At 43.2% G+C, this 17,013-nt stretch overlaps 2 protein-coding genes across 3 annotated transcripts; one reads left to right on the top strand and one right to left on the bottom strand.

Moving 5' to 3' along the window:
• The first annotated feature begins 4,888 nt into the window (after positions 1-4,888).
• Positions 4,889-5,773, top strand: LOC133925866 (uncharacterized). The gene has a single exon (XM_062371611.1). The coding sequence runs from the start codon at positions 5,070-5,072 to the stop codon at positions 5,409-5,411; it is 342 nt and encodes a 113-aa protein (XP_062227595.1). The 5' UTR covers positions 4,889-5,069; the 3' UTR covers positions 5,412-5,773.
• Positions 5,774-7,176: 1,403 nt separating this feature from the next.
• On the bottom strand, positions 7,177-14,514 carry LOC133926721 (putative phospholipid-transporting ATPase 9). Of its 2 annotated transcripts, XM_062372761.1 has the most exons (12): positions 13,161-13,302; positions 12,082-12,180; positions 10,832-12,005; positions 10,646-10,756; positions 10,174-10,450; positions 9,984-10,072; positions 9,785-9,893; positions 9,346-9,558; positions 9,114-9,239; positions 8,929-9,027; positions 8,657-8,848; positions 7,177-8,211 (listed from the first exon to the last, which is right to left on the bottom strand). In XM_062372761.1, exons 2-12 carry the CDS (start codon positions 12,113-12,115, stop codon positions 7,570-7,572), a joined length of 3,066 nt encoding a protein of 1,021 aa, XP_062228745.1. In that variant the 5' UTR covers positions 12,116-12,180; positions 13,161-13,302; the 3' UTR covers positions 7,177-7,569. The 2 variants fall into 2 exon arrangements, with proteins under 2 accessions (XP_062228745.1, XP_062228744.1); XM_062372760.1 differs by having other exon boundaries at positions 10,832-12,180; positions 13,161-14,514.
• Between the last annotated feature and the right edge of the window lie 2,499 nt (positions 14,515-17,013).

Raw genomic sequence — 17,013 nt, 5'->3', positions numbered from 1 at the left:
CTGGTGGCGGCCGAACTGCCACACGATGCGATGCGGTGAGTACTCCTTGATGTAGATGTTGAAGACAAGCGGTGTCTTTGTAAGCCAGTACTCCTCGTCGCGGGTACACAACGAAGACAGGCCCAAACCTGCACAGCCTTGGATGCCCAAGAAGCTGTATGGCATCCATATCACATCGTCCGAACGCAGCCGGTCGAACTGCGACCGAAAAAGCTCATAAGCGTTGTGAGCCTGCTCATACGCCTAGTGTGGTTGTGTGACAAATATAGTCACAATTCATAACAAATACATGTGAGAAATATGATCTACATCCATAACAATAACATGTGAAAATTGAAGTATTAAAAAAAGTATATACCCGGCATCGACACTAAAGCGAGGCCATGGTAGGCACGTCCTCCTCGGGCTCGCCCTACCATTCCTCAGGCTACGGGGAGCGGTCCACCACTGGTCGGCCTATGGTGAACCGCTCGTAGGACCACAGCTGCAGTAGTAGTGGGCACCCAGCAAAAGTGGCAAGTGGCTCCTTCTTCGTGCATGCGTCGTAGAGTGCCCGATATGTCGCAGCAAGGATAGTAGATGCCCAACTGAATTGTGGTACCTCCTCGCCAACAACATCCGCTATCAATCTCGCATATGGAACAAGGGTCCTCGCCACCAGGTGGCCTTGGCCGCTGGTGAACATAACCCAGCCAAACAGCCAAAGTAGATAGGCCTCCAAATGCCTGGACACCGAGTACACGTCGACCTCCGGGTGCATGTACACCAGCTGCAAGTATGGCAAGTGATAATAAGGAACAGAACTGGATACTCAAAAAGTAAATGAGAAGTTGCATTGTACGGTACCTGGAACTGTAGGATCCACTTCTTCGTGGGCCCTCGTGGATCGGACAAGAACTCAGGCACGTAGGGGGGTGTGTCGTCTGTCCGCTGAACTGGGCCAAAGCACTGATGCATGACGTTCATCCAGTCAGCATCCATGTCGATGACTCCACCGATTGTTGATTGTAAGTAGCTCTCCAGGGCCACGTGGTCGGAATACTCCTAACTCCGTCTGGTGCATAGCGAACCAGAAGCTGCGGTGCCTCTTGTCCACTGCAAGGTCGAGAAGCTCGGGGGCCGAAGGGTACGCCATATCTGCATTAAAACCACATGTACATTAATATATTGCAACATGTAGACAAGAACAATATATATTGAATGGAAATTTACATTGCAACTATATGTACATGATTAATACGTACAGTCTATTACATGAAAAGTAACATGAATATATTGCAACATGTACTTACAAATGTAAGGTTAAAATGCTAGAGAGCGAAATACAAATATAACAGCAAGGTACGCTAAATACAATCACACTAGAACATGTTGCAATACTCACCTACACAACAGGTGCATTTTTAGGACAATACTTGTACGTGTGACCTGTTTCATTGCACTGGCTGCATTGCTTGACCCTTGGACCCACCTCGGATTCATCCATATCATTGCGAATCCGATGAGTTTGTCGACGACCCGGTGCGTTCTTCATCTTTTCCAAATCAGGCACATAGATTTGTGAAGAGCCTGGATTACTTGTAAAAGTATCAACAATGCTGTAACCATGTAGCTCATGATTTCAGGTGTTCAGTATCTGATCCTTCATGAAATACTTTGAAACATATTGCTTGGGAAGCATATTGTTCTCTGCACACATAACTATGACGTGTGTACAAGGTTTGTGAAGTAATTGTGGCTTCTGGCAAGTACAAATGCATGTCCCACTCCTAAGCACGCAATCTTGCACATGCCGCTCACGTCTTCCACTCCTACGACCCTTATCCTGGCACAGGACATTGAACATGTGCTCTGCAGTCCTCTCTTGATTAGTGCGATGTATGTGTGCCTTCTTTGTGGCCTTCTCCATATACTCACATAGCATCCGTCCATAAAACATACAATTATCTTCCATTACCTTGGAAGCAGCTGCGTACCGATCAATAAAGTATTTACAGGTCCCATGCAAAATACCTTCTACAATTCCAACGAGTAGGAGGGACCTCATTCCTCGCATGACCCAGTTATAAACCTTAGCAAGATTTGTTGTCATTATTCCATACCTGGCCCCACCACTGTTGTACATCAAAATCCATTTTTCATTTGACTCATTACGTATCCACTGTGAAAAGCTCCTAATAGCTGACCCTGACCTCCTTACTATCTGAGGAGTATCTGTTGGGAGAGGCCCAAGAGCTATCGATTCATCACTTGTGGCTGCAACCTTAGCTGTCTGTTTCAGAGTTAGTTCATCCAGTCTTTCCCATAGGGCATTGAACTTCCGTTGCTAGTTTTGACTGCACAATTTTTTGAAAAGCTTTATCAACTCTTTATTTTTAAACTATCTCTAGAAGTTCGCACCCATATGGCACATACACCACCTGCTCTTTAAGTCGGGCCACTTTGCTGCAACACCCCGTCGAACACTTCCATATTGCATATCCAACAAAGCCTGCCCAACCCTGCATGTCTATCATGAATCAGACACACATCTGACCGCTCCAGAACAATAGCATGCTTCACCCGCTCAAGGAACCAATACTAGCTGTTCCCGTTCTCACTCTCCACGAAGGCAAACCCCAGTGACAGGATTTGGTTGTTACCGTCGACCCCAATTGCAAACAATATCTATCCTTTGTACTTCCCAGTCAGGAATATCCCGTCCAGGCAAATGATGGGTCGACAGTACCGAAATGCTTCGATGGTTGCAGCGAATGCAAAGAAAGCACGCTGCAATACTCGTTTCCCGTTGTACTCCACATCAGTCGAGGGGTTATGCTTGATATCATAGTAACTGCCTAGGTTCCTTCCACATATTGTGGCTAATTGACGAGGTAGATTGTGATATGAATCTTCATATGTTCCGAATCTCATCTCAATAGCCTTCTGTTTCGCCCTTCATGAATTCGCATAGTTTATTGTATACTAGAACCTTTGCTCAATAGCATGGATTATTGATCGTGGCTCATACTTTAGGTTATCCACAATCTCCCCATACATAAAATTAGCAATAAAAGCAGATGATAGGTTCCGGTGGGTGAACTCTATTTCCTCAATGTGACAATTATGCTCTATGACTATTGAGCACTGCTAGTAGTCTACCCATTTCCCTCTGAATGTGTGCACCCGCCAAGGTCATTCAGGCACCAAACACTTCACATCGTACTCCCTTTTACTAGATTTAACAACCTTAAACTACCTCCAAAGAGACAACGACCAGAATTTAACTGCATCAATAATAACCTCTTTTGTATGGTACATAGCACCCTGAGACACCTATTTCTCATGATACTCCCCCTATTTGTCCTCCTCCTCTGTAATTCCAAACGGCGACGGCGATGCGCCTGGCATCTGGCCACGCCGCTCGTACATCGGTTTGGAAATGTACACGAAGCGGTCGCTACGCTCCGAGGAGCTCGTGGAAGACAAGCGCCGCGCCGGTGACCACCTCCACATGGTGGCCTCCAGCTTTGGGATGCAGAGGAGGAGGTCCTTGGGGTTGGACGTGTGCATGACGCTGTGTGCATAGTAGAATGACGGCGTGCTGGTGAGCGCCTCATGTGACTGGCGGCGCGTCGTGCCGAGGTGGACCGCAGCGCCAGAGGTGGAGGTGAAGGAGGCGAGAGACAGAATACGCGGCGGTGGAGACACGTCGTGTTGACCTGGACCGCGACGCCGAAGGTGCAGGTGGAGGAGGCGGGAGGCGGAGTACACAACTACGGCGCAATGTCGAGATAGAACGGACAATTTAGTGTCTGAATCGACACGAAAGACACAGTACGAAATTTGTCGATGCCCATAGACGTGCTATTATTAAACTGCTCCTCTTCCTAATTAGATTTTGGTAACAAAATTACTAATCTATTCTATGACTTATTCTTCAACTTGAAACCTGTACCACACTTTTTGGTACTGGTCAACAACTTGAAGTATCTTTCAACCGGTACCTTTCGGTTCTTAACTCTTCAATTGGTCCAAATAGACGGTTATGGTGACTTCCAAACATCGTAAAATCTCTTTAATAAAATAGCTTTTTTTGGAAGTACCCTGATCAAAGGGACAAAAACCATCACATTGTAGTCTGAAATGTTTGATACAGATAAGAGTGTGAAACAAGACGCAGCAGATGAGATCGTGCCTACAGAAAATATTATACCTGAATAAAATACGAGTGCATGATTGGAAAAAGAAAAAGGCGAGTAACCTTGCCCATTAAGCAAGCAATAAACCACTGTGACATATCTGAGCTTTGAGCTTTAGGCTACCCCCGCTGCATGCATGGGAAAGCTTCAGAAAGCTCAACCTTGCATTGTCCTACTCTGCCATTGAAATGGAGAGGGGAAAAGAAGAGAAAACATCTGCTGTTCTCTGATTCAGCGACTGAAATAGCACAAGGAGAAACGGCCGTCAGTGTGTATGGAAATGCATTTGCAAAGACCATCATCGATTGGAAAATAAATATCTTTGAGAAATGATAAGTTCCAGAATTCAAATTTCGACTGACTATGATTCGCAAAAATCAAATGGTTGTTCCATTCAAAATATCTAGTAATGGTTTCTCTTCCTCCAATCCTGCCTCCTTTCTTCTCTCTTTGATTCTTCTCCATCCAATGGTTACTGGCTTTTTGCACACTCATGAGCAGATCAGATCAGAGAAGCTCTTTCCCTTTTTCTAGATACACAAACACCATCTAACAACATGGCATGACATTGCCCCCATCATGCACCACCCTTTTCTTTCCATGTTGGTGCCCACTTTAGTCCACACTAAAGCTGACCTTCAAACCCTTTCCCTCTATTTTCTCTCCTCCATCCACCACAGCACTACAATGCCAAGTATTAGTAGTACTACTAAATTGCAAAAGCAAGTGACAGTTTTGCCCCTCAGCCTCCCTCCTCAATGTCCTCCATTAGTCCATTCCTTCCACTCATGGTAACCTCATTGACACAGCATTCGCCTCCCTCATCTAAGTCAAGTGCTAGATCACTCACCAGTCACCGCTAACCGTTCCTCGGTGCATGCAAGAATAATGGCAGCCGTCATGCCAGCGACACCGACGACGCCAATGATGACGACGGTGCCCTTACCGGACTACCAGGTGTCCGGCGCGGTCACGGCCGCCCCGCGGCACGGCGCCTCGGGCTCCGTCGGCGCGTTCTTTGGGGTGCTGGCCGCGGTGCTGCTTCTCACCGTGCTTTCCTGCGTCTTCGGCCGGGTGTGCGCGGCGCAGGCCGAGAGACCCGACGAGTGGTACGACTGCACGAGGCTAGCACGCCGGAGGTGCTGGAGGCGGCGCGCGCCCCGGCTGCCGGTGCCAGCTCAGGATGTGGAGGAGCCAGCTGCACCGCCACCGCCACTGCCTGAACCGTGAAGAGGCAGCTGCTCAGGTTCTCGATCCTTCAGTTGTCCTTCGCTGCACTTGCAGGTTAGTACCATAGGAAAAATAGGCAATAAAAAAGATACTGTAGATCAATGCAATGTTCTTCTAAACCTTTGATCTTTCGTCATGTTATTTAGCTTTTCATTTTTAGCTTTTGATTTTCATTTTCATGCAGTAAGATCATAGCGTTATGCCAGTTCCAGACTCAGTTATTTTTGCCATTATGGCTGATAATCAACAGCGAAAACTATCAGGAAATAGTGTTTACACACAGAAAGAACTATTTGTGCAAAAAACAGTTTCCAATTTTGCTTCCACATTTGTTTATCAGGAAAGATAAATGATTTTCTAGGCAACTTTAACAGAGCAGTGAGTGTAGAATTGATTAAAAAAAAAGGCACAAATGGAGCTATGTGGCCTCACCATATTTGCCAAGTTATGCAAACAAGTGCAACTTACATAATCTCTGAGGCACTAGTTTACATCGCCAAGCATCCATTTATGATTCTTTCCAATAAAACATTAGAATAAGTCTAAATTACTCCTTTGAACTATGTCTGATATCCAGATAACCCCTAAACTATTAAACCGTTTATTTTACTCTATCGAACTTCAAATACTAAATCACATAACCCCTGAAGTGTATGCAACAACGGTTTTGATGACATTGCGGCGACGTCACCCTTTTTTGCCATGTGCCTACCATGTCATTTCTCTCTCTCGTTGCCTGCCGGCCTCCACCTCGCCGCTCCTCAGCATGAAGGGGTGGCACGCAGCGTGACGGTGGGCTGCACACACGGCACGAGACGGTGGCCAAACATTGTCTCTGCTGACGCGGGAGTCCACGGCGGCAGAAGGGAGAGCAAAGAGGAGAAGTGACGCCAAAGAGGAAGGAAGCTAGCCAGGTCGGCTTGACGGCGCAGATCGGGCCGACGCACGAGCATCACCTGCTGGCTAGGTTGTGCGGAGGAGCGGCATGGTGCACGCGCAGGCTAGGGACCACGGGCTAGTCAAAATCTTTGACCGCGGTAGGCCTCCTTTCGTACATACTACCACGGTGGTGCTCTTCGTCGTCGGTGAATGGAGATGTCAACTAGTTGTAGGAGGGTGGCACCAATATCAACATCTCACGAGGAACTCAGCTGAGCAGGAAACGACTTTTTGGCTTGGCCAGAAGATGGCCGTGCGACGGCAGCCACGGCGTGGGTGCCCGCGGAGATGCAGGTCGACGTCGGGCCAGAGGAAAACCATTGTGCGTGGAAGGTATAGCAAGGACACTCGGTGCTCACCATATTCATGGACCCAAGAGAGGAGTAGCAGACGGACGACATGATGGTGAGGGGCAGAGAGATTGGTTGGCGTCAGGGAAGAAGATGTCACGTGCTCGAATCCGGCGCAGAATCAGTGGGGTTCACCCGGGGAAACATTAGCGAGCCTCTGTGCTCTCTCTCTCTCTCTTGCTCCTCATGGCTCAAGGCTTGCAGATTCGGTGACGACATTCGACGACGCATCGGGATTCGACGGGCAACAGCTTGGCACGCTGCTCTGTGTCAACTGTGAGGGAGAGATGAGAGGGAGTGAGACGTTAGGAAATGGCACTCGAAACCGTCATCATATCATCAAAACCATTGTTATAAACCACTCCAAGAGTTATGTGAGTATTTGAAATACAGGAGAGTAAAAAACAGTTTAATAGTTTAAAAGGTTATCCAAACACTAGACATAATTTAAAAGAGTAATTTAGACTTATTCCTGGAACATTAAAACCACTCACATTAGAAGCCTTACCATTATTGTTTAAAATACACTTGAGATAGAAGGTAAGGGGGTATAAAAGGAATAAAACAAAATGAAAATCTACCACCTGATTACAAGCATCTACATGTGTAAAAGAAAGGGGGGAATTACAAAGCCTTAAATTGCTAAAAAAAAAAGAACTTTACAGCAGGTATTCTCTTAGTCTCCTTGTGACCTATCTAAGAAATTTGTGATCTTGCTCTATCATCTGAACTGGAAGACTCCATGACACAATAGAAGCAACGATCCAGGAATATCCCCAAGTTCCAATCAGTTCAGCTGTCATCATTCTGGAGACAATATCCTATAAGCTGTACAAAACACAAAATCTACTGAAAAACTATTCCTGAACTTATAAATCGATCTCCCTTGTTATTTGCATAGCCTTGCCATCACGACGAGCAGAGATGCCAACCATCCTCTGCTGTGATGACGTCCGGTGTTGTGACGATATCTGTCTTGCCACCTCTGGATCTTCAGCCTTCCCTAGGTATCTTTTCCATTGAATCTTGTTATGAAACATTGGGAAGAACCGGATCTGGATTGTGGCATAGCTGAAGTAAGGGACCAGCGTTGCAATCACAACAAAAAGCGTCACCAACCAATACAAAAGAGCCGGAGCCAACTGTTCAATGAAGACCATGTATGCTGTGTTTGAGAACGATCCCAGGTGGTCTATGGCACCATAAGCCAAGAGGAAGAGGTACCATACAGCAATGCTGCCCCATATGAATATGTGCTGGATTATGGTGAAGTAGTTCACTGAGAGCGCCATTTGACAGTTGACAACCCATACAACACAAGTGTACATGACAACACCTAGGGCATCCAAGCCTGCAATTTGGCCATTCGAACGGAATGCCTGGTCCTCAAAGGCAGTAATGCAGAAGAAAAATATTAAGATAGCATTCATGACACCATTAAGCATCCAGCCTAGTATCCGATGCCAGCTGAATAATATATTTTGCACACCTTCTTGGTAGAGCTCCGGATACTGTAACGGAACAGGCAGAACAGGAAGGTAATTAAAAGTAGGTAGATACATTGGAGGGAAAACGAACATGCACAACTCATGCACTTTAGGCCTTAATGTAACTTGAAATATAGTGTTTTCTTGATTTGTCCAATATGGCAGTGAAACTGTGAAAGGAACTAAAAACACTACAAGGACTAATTGAGGGATCTCTGGGTTAAAAGGTCCTTGGACTCAACAGGGTCAAAAACACAACACGACACAAGAAGAAACCTTAGATGTATCTGAAAGAAAACAGAGTTATGTAGCTTCGCAGTAACCACAGAGTCATGCTTTCTTCAGAAAAGATAGTGTACAACATGTTTCCATGATATTCTAGATTTGAGATGGCATGGAATATTTTTCAATTTTGTTTACTACTCTTAAAGATCCTATTTGTTCCCAGAACTGATTAAATATTGAGTACCTGTAAGCACAGCCTAGCAGACACATCCTGGTCAAATACCCCCAAAGCAATGACAGGAAGGGAGGTGAAAATGACATTATAGAGTGACAAGAACCAATCATTATAAGCTGGCTTCCCGGAGAAAGATGCAAATGCTTCGTACAGAAAGAGAGTGACCCCAAAAGTAACATTCTTGTAGAAGAAATAACATATCTGCACATCAACCAAAAAAATCAGCAAAATACTTTAATTCCAAAAGCTGATTAATAGATATAAATAAACGAAAAGTATACCATCACTGAAATGCGCCGGTAACACCAATGTCCATGCACCAGAAGTAATCGTTCAAGAAAGCAGAACTGGGCAATGGCAACATCACTTGCCATAACAGCCTAGAATGTCACAAACAGGAAAAACAATAAAAAACATTTTATAGTGGACACACCAAACAAGATTTATAAAGCATCAAATTAGCAACCTGCATCCCTTCAGCACCACTAATGCCAACCCCTATGTCAGCTTCCTGAAGCATGCCAACATCATTTGCCCCATCACCGACCGCTAAGGTCACTTTATGTGTTACTTGCTTAACAAGTCTTGTAACCTGCAATTATTGCACTATGTTAATTTCTTTGTATGTATGTTTCTACTGTGAAAATACATACAAAAGATATATGTACTTGAGAACGTGAGAAAAGAAAAAAGCTGACCAATGCCTTCTGCTTTGGTGAAGATCGGCAACATATCACTGATGCACACTTGACAGCAAGATCCAAGAACTTAAACTTGGCATCATCTTCCAAAGCATATGTTAGTGATTTACCATCAATGATTAGTGCGAAAGATTCAGTGCTAACTTGACTTGGAGGTGGAATTTGTTTGATTCCATCCTCTATCTGATCCATAACCCTTTGCTTTGATGCCTGGAGAGCCAACAAAAAGAATGTAATTACAATGGTGTTGATTCCATAGCGTTAACAATTAATAAATCATAAATGTGAATGCCTGCCTTGTGAAACTACTTTTTTGAAACATTTGGGAGCAACTGTTGCTAATATAGTCATTCCAAAAGTTGCTAGTATTTTATATGTAAAATGTCTAACATATGTGATGGTTCAAAAAATAAAGTTGATGTAATCATTTATTCACCTTAGCAATTGTTTGTTTGTCTCCATTTTTCTCCAATGCAATGATGTCAGGTTGTTCCAGTGTGATAATTATCTGTGTCATTCCTTGTCTAAGTAGGCTACATGCAAAGCTGCAGATGGAGAACCACATGAATCAGAGAAGGAAATAACCAGTTTGAAACAAAAAGGTTCCTATCTCAATGCAAACATAAAATACATACCCAATATTGATAGCTGTCTCCATCTTGTCACCTGTGAGGACCCATATCTTTATTCCGGCTTGAGCAAGCTTGTCTATGCATTTGGGCACCTGAATATAAGCGCACATGCATGCATATGAAGGCAATGGTCACTACAATGCATACAAATAAGATGTTACAGAACGAAAAGTTTAACCACAAAAAGAAATACCCCTTTCTGGAGCTTGTCTTCAACAGCAGTGGCACCAAGAAGAAGCAAGTCCCGTTCAATGCTATCAACAGCCGCCTCAATTTTTTCATCTCTGTCAGCACTTACAGATGTTTTGGCAGTGTTGAATTTTTCATTGAATTCCCTGTACTCTTTCTCATCCAAGACACGGTATGCTAGAACCAAGGTTCTTAGACCAGAGTCAGCATACTCATTTATGTGCCTTCTTGTCTCTTCTTCAAAAAAAATTCCAGTTGGTGCAAGCCTTTTGAACATCACACTGTTCACATGGAGAAGACAATTAAAAAATCATGGAGTGTCTGTTCTAATCTTTTGCTAGTGGCTATTGTTGGATAAACTGAAACACGTTTGTACTTTGTTTCCGTTTAAGTAATGGAAATGGAGTTTCCCCACGTCGAAAAAAATTAACAAACCATGGACGAGCAAAAGTTTGACACAGAGATACAGTATTAACCTGTCAGCGCCCTTGCTAAGAAGTAATATCCTTCCCTCTGGTTCCTTGACTATCACAGACATCCGTTTTCTTGAGCTACTGAATTCCAACATGTTTAGGAGCTCACACTTTCTGTAGAATAATGCAAAAGGGTCAGAATTAAATACTAAGGATTATCTCTAAAGGAAAGACAAAAAATTGACTTACCTCTCTTCAGGAACATTCCAACTTGGATCCCATTCACGAACAATTATACTTGTCTGGGACCTCTTGTAAAACTCAAACCCTAGTTCTCTTGCTGCAATAACAAATGCAGCTTCATCAGGAGACTCAGCTTCATATGATACCTTCTCAGTTTCATCATCTATTTCAGGTATGCACGTGTGACAGATGGCTAGAAGACGGAAAAAATCTCTTATCACATCCCTGTTAGGCTCACGAATCCAGTTTCCATCCATAATACGTGGATCCTTGAAATTGAACCCTTTAACATGACGACTGTCATCAACTTTTTCCACCTTGTGGTTTCCATTTTCAATTTCAGCATTTAACCGGGTCCCTTTCCTCATAGCCATAGCTCTCTCAACTTCAGTGACACCCTGACCATAGGCAGTGCCAGCAATAGAACACTTAATGAACTCCATCATGTTACACGTCAATGTCCCAGTCTTATCAGAGAGAATTGTATCAACCATACCTAGTTCCTCATTTAGATTTGAAGTACGAGCATGAGTTGGTTTATCTGATTCTTCATGATACATTTCAATATCCTGGTTGATGAATAGAGCTTGCAAGATCTTGACCATCTCAATAGATATGTACAAAGAAATTGGTATGAAGTAGCTGTACAGCATCAAGGCTGTCAACAAATGAAAGAAAGATGCCAGAGCTGCTTGCTTTGGATCATAGTATATACTCGTAGCATCTGGCCGAAGATACCACCGTTTGAGCTCACCATCTCTTAAGTCCTCTTTGGTCCAGATCCCGAACAAGACAGAACCAAGTAATGCAATTATGAGTAGGCAAGACATCAGAAGGTAAATAATTTTATCCATTTTCTTCTCAATCTTGCTTCTTTTAGATGGTGGATCAGTTGCATTTTGCATCAGTTTTGTATCATGACCTGTGAAGATGACAGCTCCATATATGTAGTCAGTGTTCCGTAGCTTTGAGTCCCGAAGAAGAAGCTGTTGGGGTGACAGGGGATACCGCCGGCCTTTCCATTCCATTGTACCAACAAAAGAGTAGAGATTCGCATTTGGGTCTTCGCATTTGATTAATTGTCTGACATTTCTGAACATTGTATCCTCTTGTAAATCCAATGTCACCTCAAGAGCTTGTTTAATTTTCAAATTTGTTTCACCATCAAGGTTTGTAGTCTCTACATAACAGATGCCATCCGGATAGTTAGATGAAAGCAGAATCATGTCAGCGGGAAAGAAATTATCCTTCTCCACCTTTATTACGTCTCCGACTTTGATATCCTTCCATTTTGTCTCTTCAAAAATGCCATTGCCCCTATGCACTTTGACAATCCGATTATTGAGCTCATGATCCTGGGTGATGTAGTTGCATAGGTCTACTTAATATACCAATAGCATGGAAAATTTACATAAAATATCCAAATTAACTAAATTACAGTAATACGGTAAAATCTTGAGACTAATATTAGTGTGAGAAAACCATCACATAAATGTGTACAACATTCATAACGAATTTTAATTATGACACACATCGAATCCCAGATACGTTCAGGAATTAGATATACACGAAAAAAGGAAGATGGCTTCTTGTAATATTAAGTGCTAGAAGCCTACAACTGAGACTACAAATTATTGCTACATCAATATGTCAGCTGCCTAGTAGGATGAACAAATTTGAGTATAATCCATAATGACATCACATGGCCACATCTGAAGCATGCAAAATGATCATACAAAGAATTTAAGTTTCAAAACCAAATTACATGGTAATACCTAAGCACGTTGTAGTGGGAACTTGTGGTATGTGTAACTAAGGAATACACATTATTTCCCCATTTTCCACCTAACAATTTAAGCAGTAATAGAATCATCATGAAAAAAAAAAAAAACCATTCTTCTTTTGTGATAATTTTGCTACTTTCGGTTACTTATAGTTTCAAAAACAAATTGAAATTTTATCTTTTACGAGAAAAACAAACTATTTTCTCTGCAAATTTATGGTTTTCATATGTTGATCAAGAAAGAAAGCTCGCTTAGACTTAAATTCCTACCGTGTTTGTTCCATCACGTATCATGGAATGATTCCAAACTTTTGGAGATCCAAACCTAGATGTATAGAGGAAAGAACCCAGCCACCCCAACACCAAGCAATGGGGAAGCCCAATAAAGAGATGCTAGATTTGCTCTAATTCATTAAACAATATATGAAACAACCATTGAATTAAGTAAGCATATGAGCTGTTTCAGTTCTTCTGAATCACAACAGATATTTCATGAATAAATTCAACAAATATCACAGCTAGGACTCCAAGGGAAGATAACAAGAATGATACCTGCTGTTTCCTCCTCCAATCCTCGACCCCTTCTTTCACCATGGTTGCCACAATCACAATGCATAGCGGCACGAGCGCGCTGACCGCTGTGTACGGCGCGAGCGGGGTGACAGCGAGGATACCCGAGACCAGGAAGTAGAAGTTGGCCACTCTCCTGAACTGCTCAAAGAGGGACTTAGGCAGGAAGGTTACCATCGTGTACTTTGTTGTCGACACTTCATTCAGTGGATAATTGAATCCCTCCTCTTCGTGCTTATCTGGCTCATTGACGTAAACAACCTGGGAGAACCCCGCCGTCCCAATCCGCGAGTGATCCTCACTGGAGCCCCTATGACAGAGGGCAAACGTATACAATGCGCTGAGCTTCAGCTTCTCCAGCCTCTTGCTCCGCCGCGCCATTCCTCCAATCTCAGCCAAATCACTGCACCAAAGCTACTCCTACGATCTTACTGTGGGTGGCAATAAATTCAACAGAGGTGACAAACTCAGGGTTCTTGGCCGCAATCTTATTCAACTGTGGGTGGCAACAGAGGTCCAAATCTTACTGCAGAACTCAATCGATAATTCAACACTCACGAACCACCAGTCCACCACCAGACAGGTCATCCGGTCCCTCGAAACAGGAGGAACTCAGCTTTGCGCAGCAATGGCCTCCGAGAAACAGCTCGCAATAAATTCCAGCTCCCCTCCCACCCAACTCCACCCCCACCTACCTAAAAAAAGCAAATAAACCAGACACACACACAGAGCTGCACAGGGACTGGACTGCACCTGAACCAAATCACCTCGCCGGAGCACTTCAGCAGAGCTCCAAGATCCCACCCTGACGCCGCGGCGCTGCGACCGAGAACCCTCTTCTCCGCCGCCCGGCCTCGCCAACAAGCCAAAATCGCGGCTTGAGGCGGCTACAGCGGAGGTCCTGATCCATGCAGCGCCTCCTGCGTTGTCTTCCTCCAAGAAAGGAACCGTGTCCAGAGAAAGACTTAATAAGGGGGCAGGAATCCCGCGGGGGTGACAAATGCGCCGCGGCGCACGCAAGGCCCTGGTAAGGAAAGCACCCAGACCCCACGCCACGCGGGCGGGCGGCTTGCCTTGTTCTTTCCGCCGGTGAATCAGGGGAAGGAAGGTTTGGGAACGGGAAAATTCGAAGCTTTGTGGAGGAGGAGAGCGTTGAGGGAGAGGTCAATGGAAAAAGTAGGCGACGGGGGATGCAATGCCGATGCGAGAGAGTCGATAGAGAGAGAGAGAGAGAGGTTGATGCGTGCAATGGGTTTTTGGTAGTTGGTAGCGTCGCCGCTGTGCCGCAGCGGTTGCGCCCTCCTGTCTTCTCCGCGGAGGGTTGGGGCCGGGTTTGCTTCTCTTCCTTTTCTAATGGTGATTTGCTGCCCCTTCGTACCACACATTGTTTTCTTTCCTTAATGGTCTCCGACTATATTACCTTTACTTTATTCTCTTTCTTATTCTCATACTCTTTATTTTTTCTTATTTTTAATAATTTCTTTTCGAAAAGATTTGTAAAAAAAATAGAGAGAATCTCAAAGTAGAGAAAATATAAGAGAATTTCTTCATTAAAGAAAGACGTTAGAGCATCGAAGAGAACAAGAATCCCTTCATAAAGGGAAGTCGTTGGAGATGGTTTTTTTGTGTGCGTTCGTTTATTTGGAGTGTGTTTGATTGAAGAGCAATATTGGATGGGATAGAGCTATTCCTATTTTTTTAAGATGTGATGATTTAATTTTCTGTTTGTTTGGATAGATAGAATGAGACAATTTTCTGTTTGGTTAGTGAAACTAGAGTGGTTAGGATGAGCTAAATTTCCGTTTGGTTGGATGGATTGGATGTTTTGTTGGATAGATGTGATAAGCTAGTTTTCTGTTTGGTTAGTAGGACTAAAGTGGATAGGATAAATCAATTTTTTATTTGATTGGATAGATTATATGAGCAAAGTAGTAAGTTTGTCCCTTGATTTTGCAGCATTTGGATGAATTTGTGCATGTTGGAATTTGTTTGAATTTGATAGCGAGCAGAAGAATTCGGATGGCCTCGTCTGAGTATTTTGGCGGCTCACCTCATCCAGTATCTCAAAAAATATTCCTTTTAGTTGGATGACTCCATCCGCTCTTGATCACAAACCAAACATCGAGTAGAGTCGAAAATCTTGGACCGGGCGGTCCCATCCACTCAGGTTCAGTGAATCAAACTCATGTTTATGCACTTGTAGATTATGGGTGTGTTTGGTCAGATGATAATGTTAGATAGGATATAGCTATCCATTTCTTTAGATGAGGTCATTCAATTTCTTTTTTGGTAGTGTAGATAGAGCGATCCAATTTCTTGTTTTATTAGATGATAAAACTTGGATAGGGCTAGCCAAAATTTATAGTACCCGCTTATCATATATTTATTTTTCGATCAAAATATGATCACGCGAGATCTTGTTTTACTAATTTAATAGCAATGAATACAATGATACAATTGGATCACAAATCAGATAAACAGCTTATGAGATAATATTATCTAAAACATGCTAACGAAAAAGTACATCTACTCTAACCAACCATAATAGGCCACATCAGCAAGGATTAAGCTTATCCAGAACATAAATAACTTCATCCAGTATTTTTTTTACAGATAGGCTCATCCAACATCTAGGAGAATATTGCTGAAAGGTGACCACCCCATCTATGCCTTCCCTTAAACCAAACTCCTTAAAAAATTGGATGACTATATCCTACACAGGGATATCTCTTCAACCAAATAGACTCTATGATGCTTATTTTTATTTTCTTAAAATCATTTTTGGGCTGCAGAAAAATACATATATCTTCCTTCCTTCCTTGTGTTTATTTGCTTCCTTAAAAAAATTGTGTTTATTCATTTCTACACTCCTATAAAATATACAAGTTGTGGCGAATTCGATCGATCTCTATCATCCAACCGAATTGATCAAATGATCACTATGCAAATTGGATCTTGTTCCTCCTTCAAAAATATATTTAATCTTTTATTATTTATCTTCTATATCTAGACATCTAATATTTGTCCTCCATACATTCAAAAATATATTCAATCTCCCATTATTTGCTTTTCATATCTAGACATGCAATATTTATCCTCCATACATTCATCAACAGGTTTCTACAGAGGGTGTGCTTTCTCTCACACTTTGCCTACAGCGTTGGATTTCTCCAGAAGGTGCATCGCCTCTGTACTTCGCCTACTTTGCATTGTTACGGACAGCCAACTCTGGATAATACAGTCCCCTCCTCCCTCCTAAACTTACATAATCATGTTATGAATTTTGTGAATGCAAATCTGTTGAGGTATAATCCCTAATAATGATTCCGAGGTGTATCGGTCGAGAGGCGCGTGAACAACGCTTGCGGGGTGCGTATGCTATGAACTAAAGAACACAGGGGTTATCCAAGTTCAGGCTTCTAGAAGGATAATAACCCTACATCATGTGGATTTGGTTATCAGTGTTTTGGAAGTGATTACCCATTTGTCCCTTACAAACCGGATCCTCCTCTCTTTATATACTATCGTAGCCACAATCCCAACTTCAACCTCGACCTCGTTCAGGAGGGGGTTGCGGTAGCCGGGCCTGTAGAGGAGAGACTGCAAAAGGAGTGCCAAAGGGCGGTGGACTATGTGGGATCCATCTTTCGGGTGGAGATCGTTGAGGAGTAAATATAAAACTGTATTTATGTTCTGTATTATGTTTGGATAATTTTTTTTTGATTTCTTTGATGAGTTTTTTGTTGCCTCCCTGATCATAGAAGCCCTAAAATGACTAAAAATCTCTCTTGCTCCAAGCCCTCAACCACACCTATCGACAACACCCACGACTAGT

This window comes from Phragmites australis, chromosome 8 (genome assembly GCF_958298935.1).
Source record: "Phragmites australis chromosome 8, lpPhrAust1.1, whole genome shotgun sequence".
NCBI classification, from domain to species: Eukaryota; Viridiplantae; Streptophyta; class Magnoliopsida; order Poales; family Poaceae; genus Phragmites; species Phragmites australis.
The sequence above is the reverse complement of the archived record's forward strand: the minus strand, read 5'-3'. Positions and strand labels throughout refer to the sequence as shown.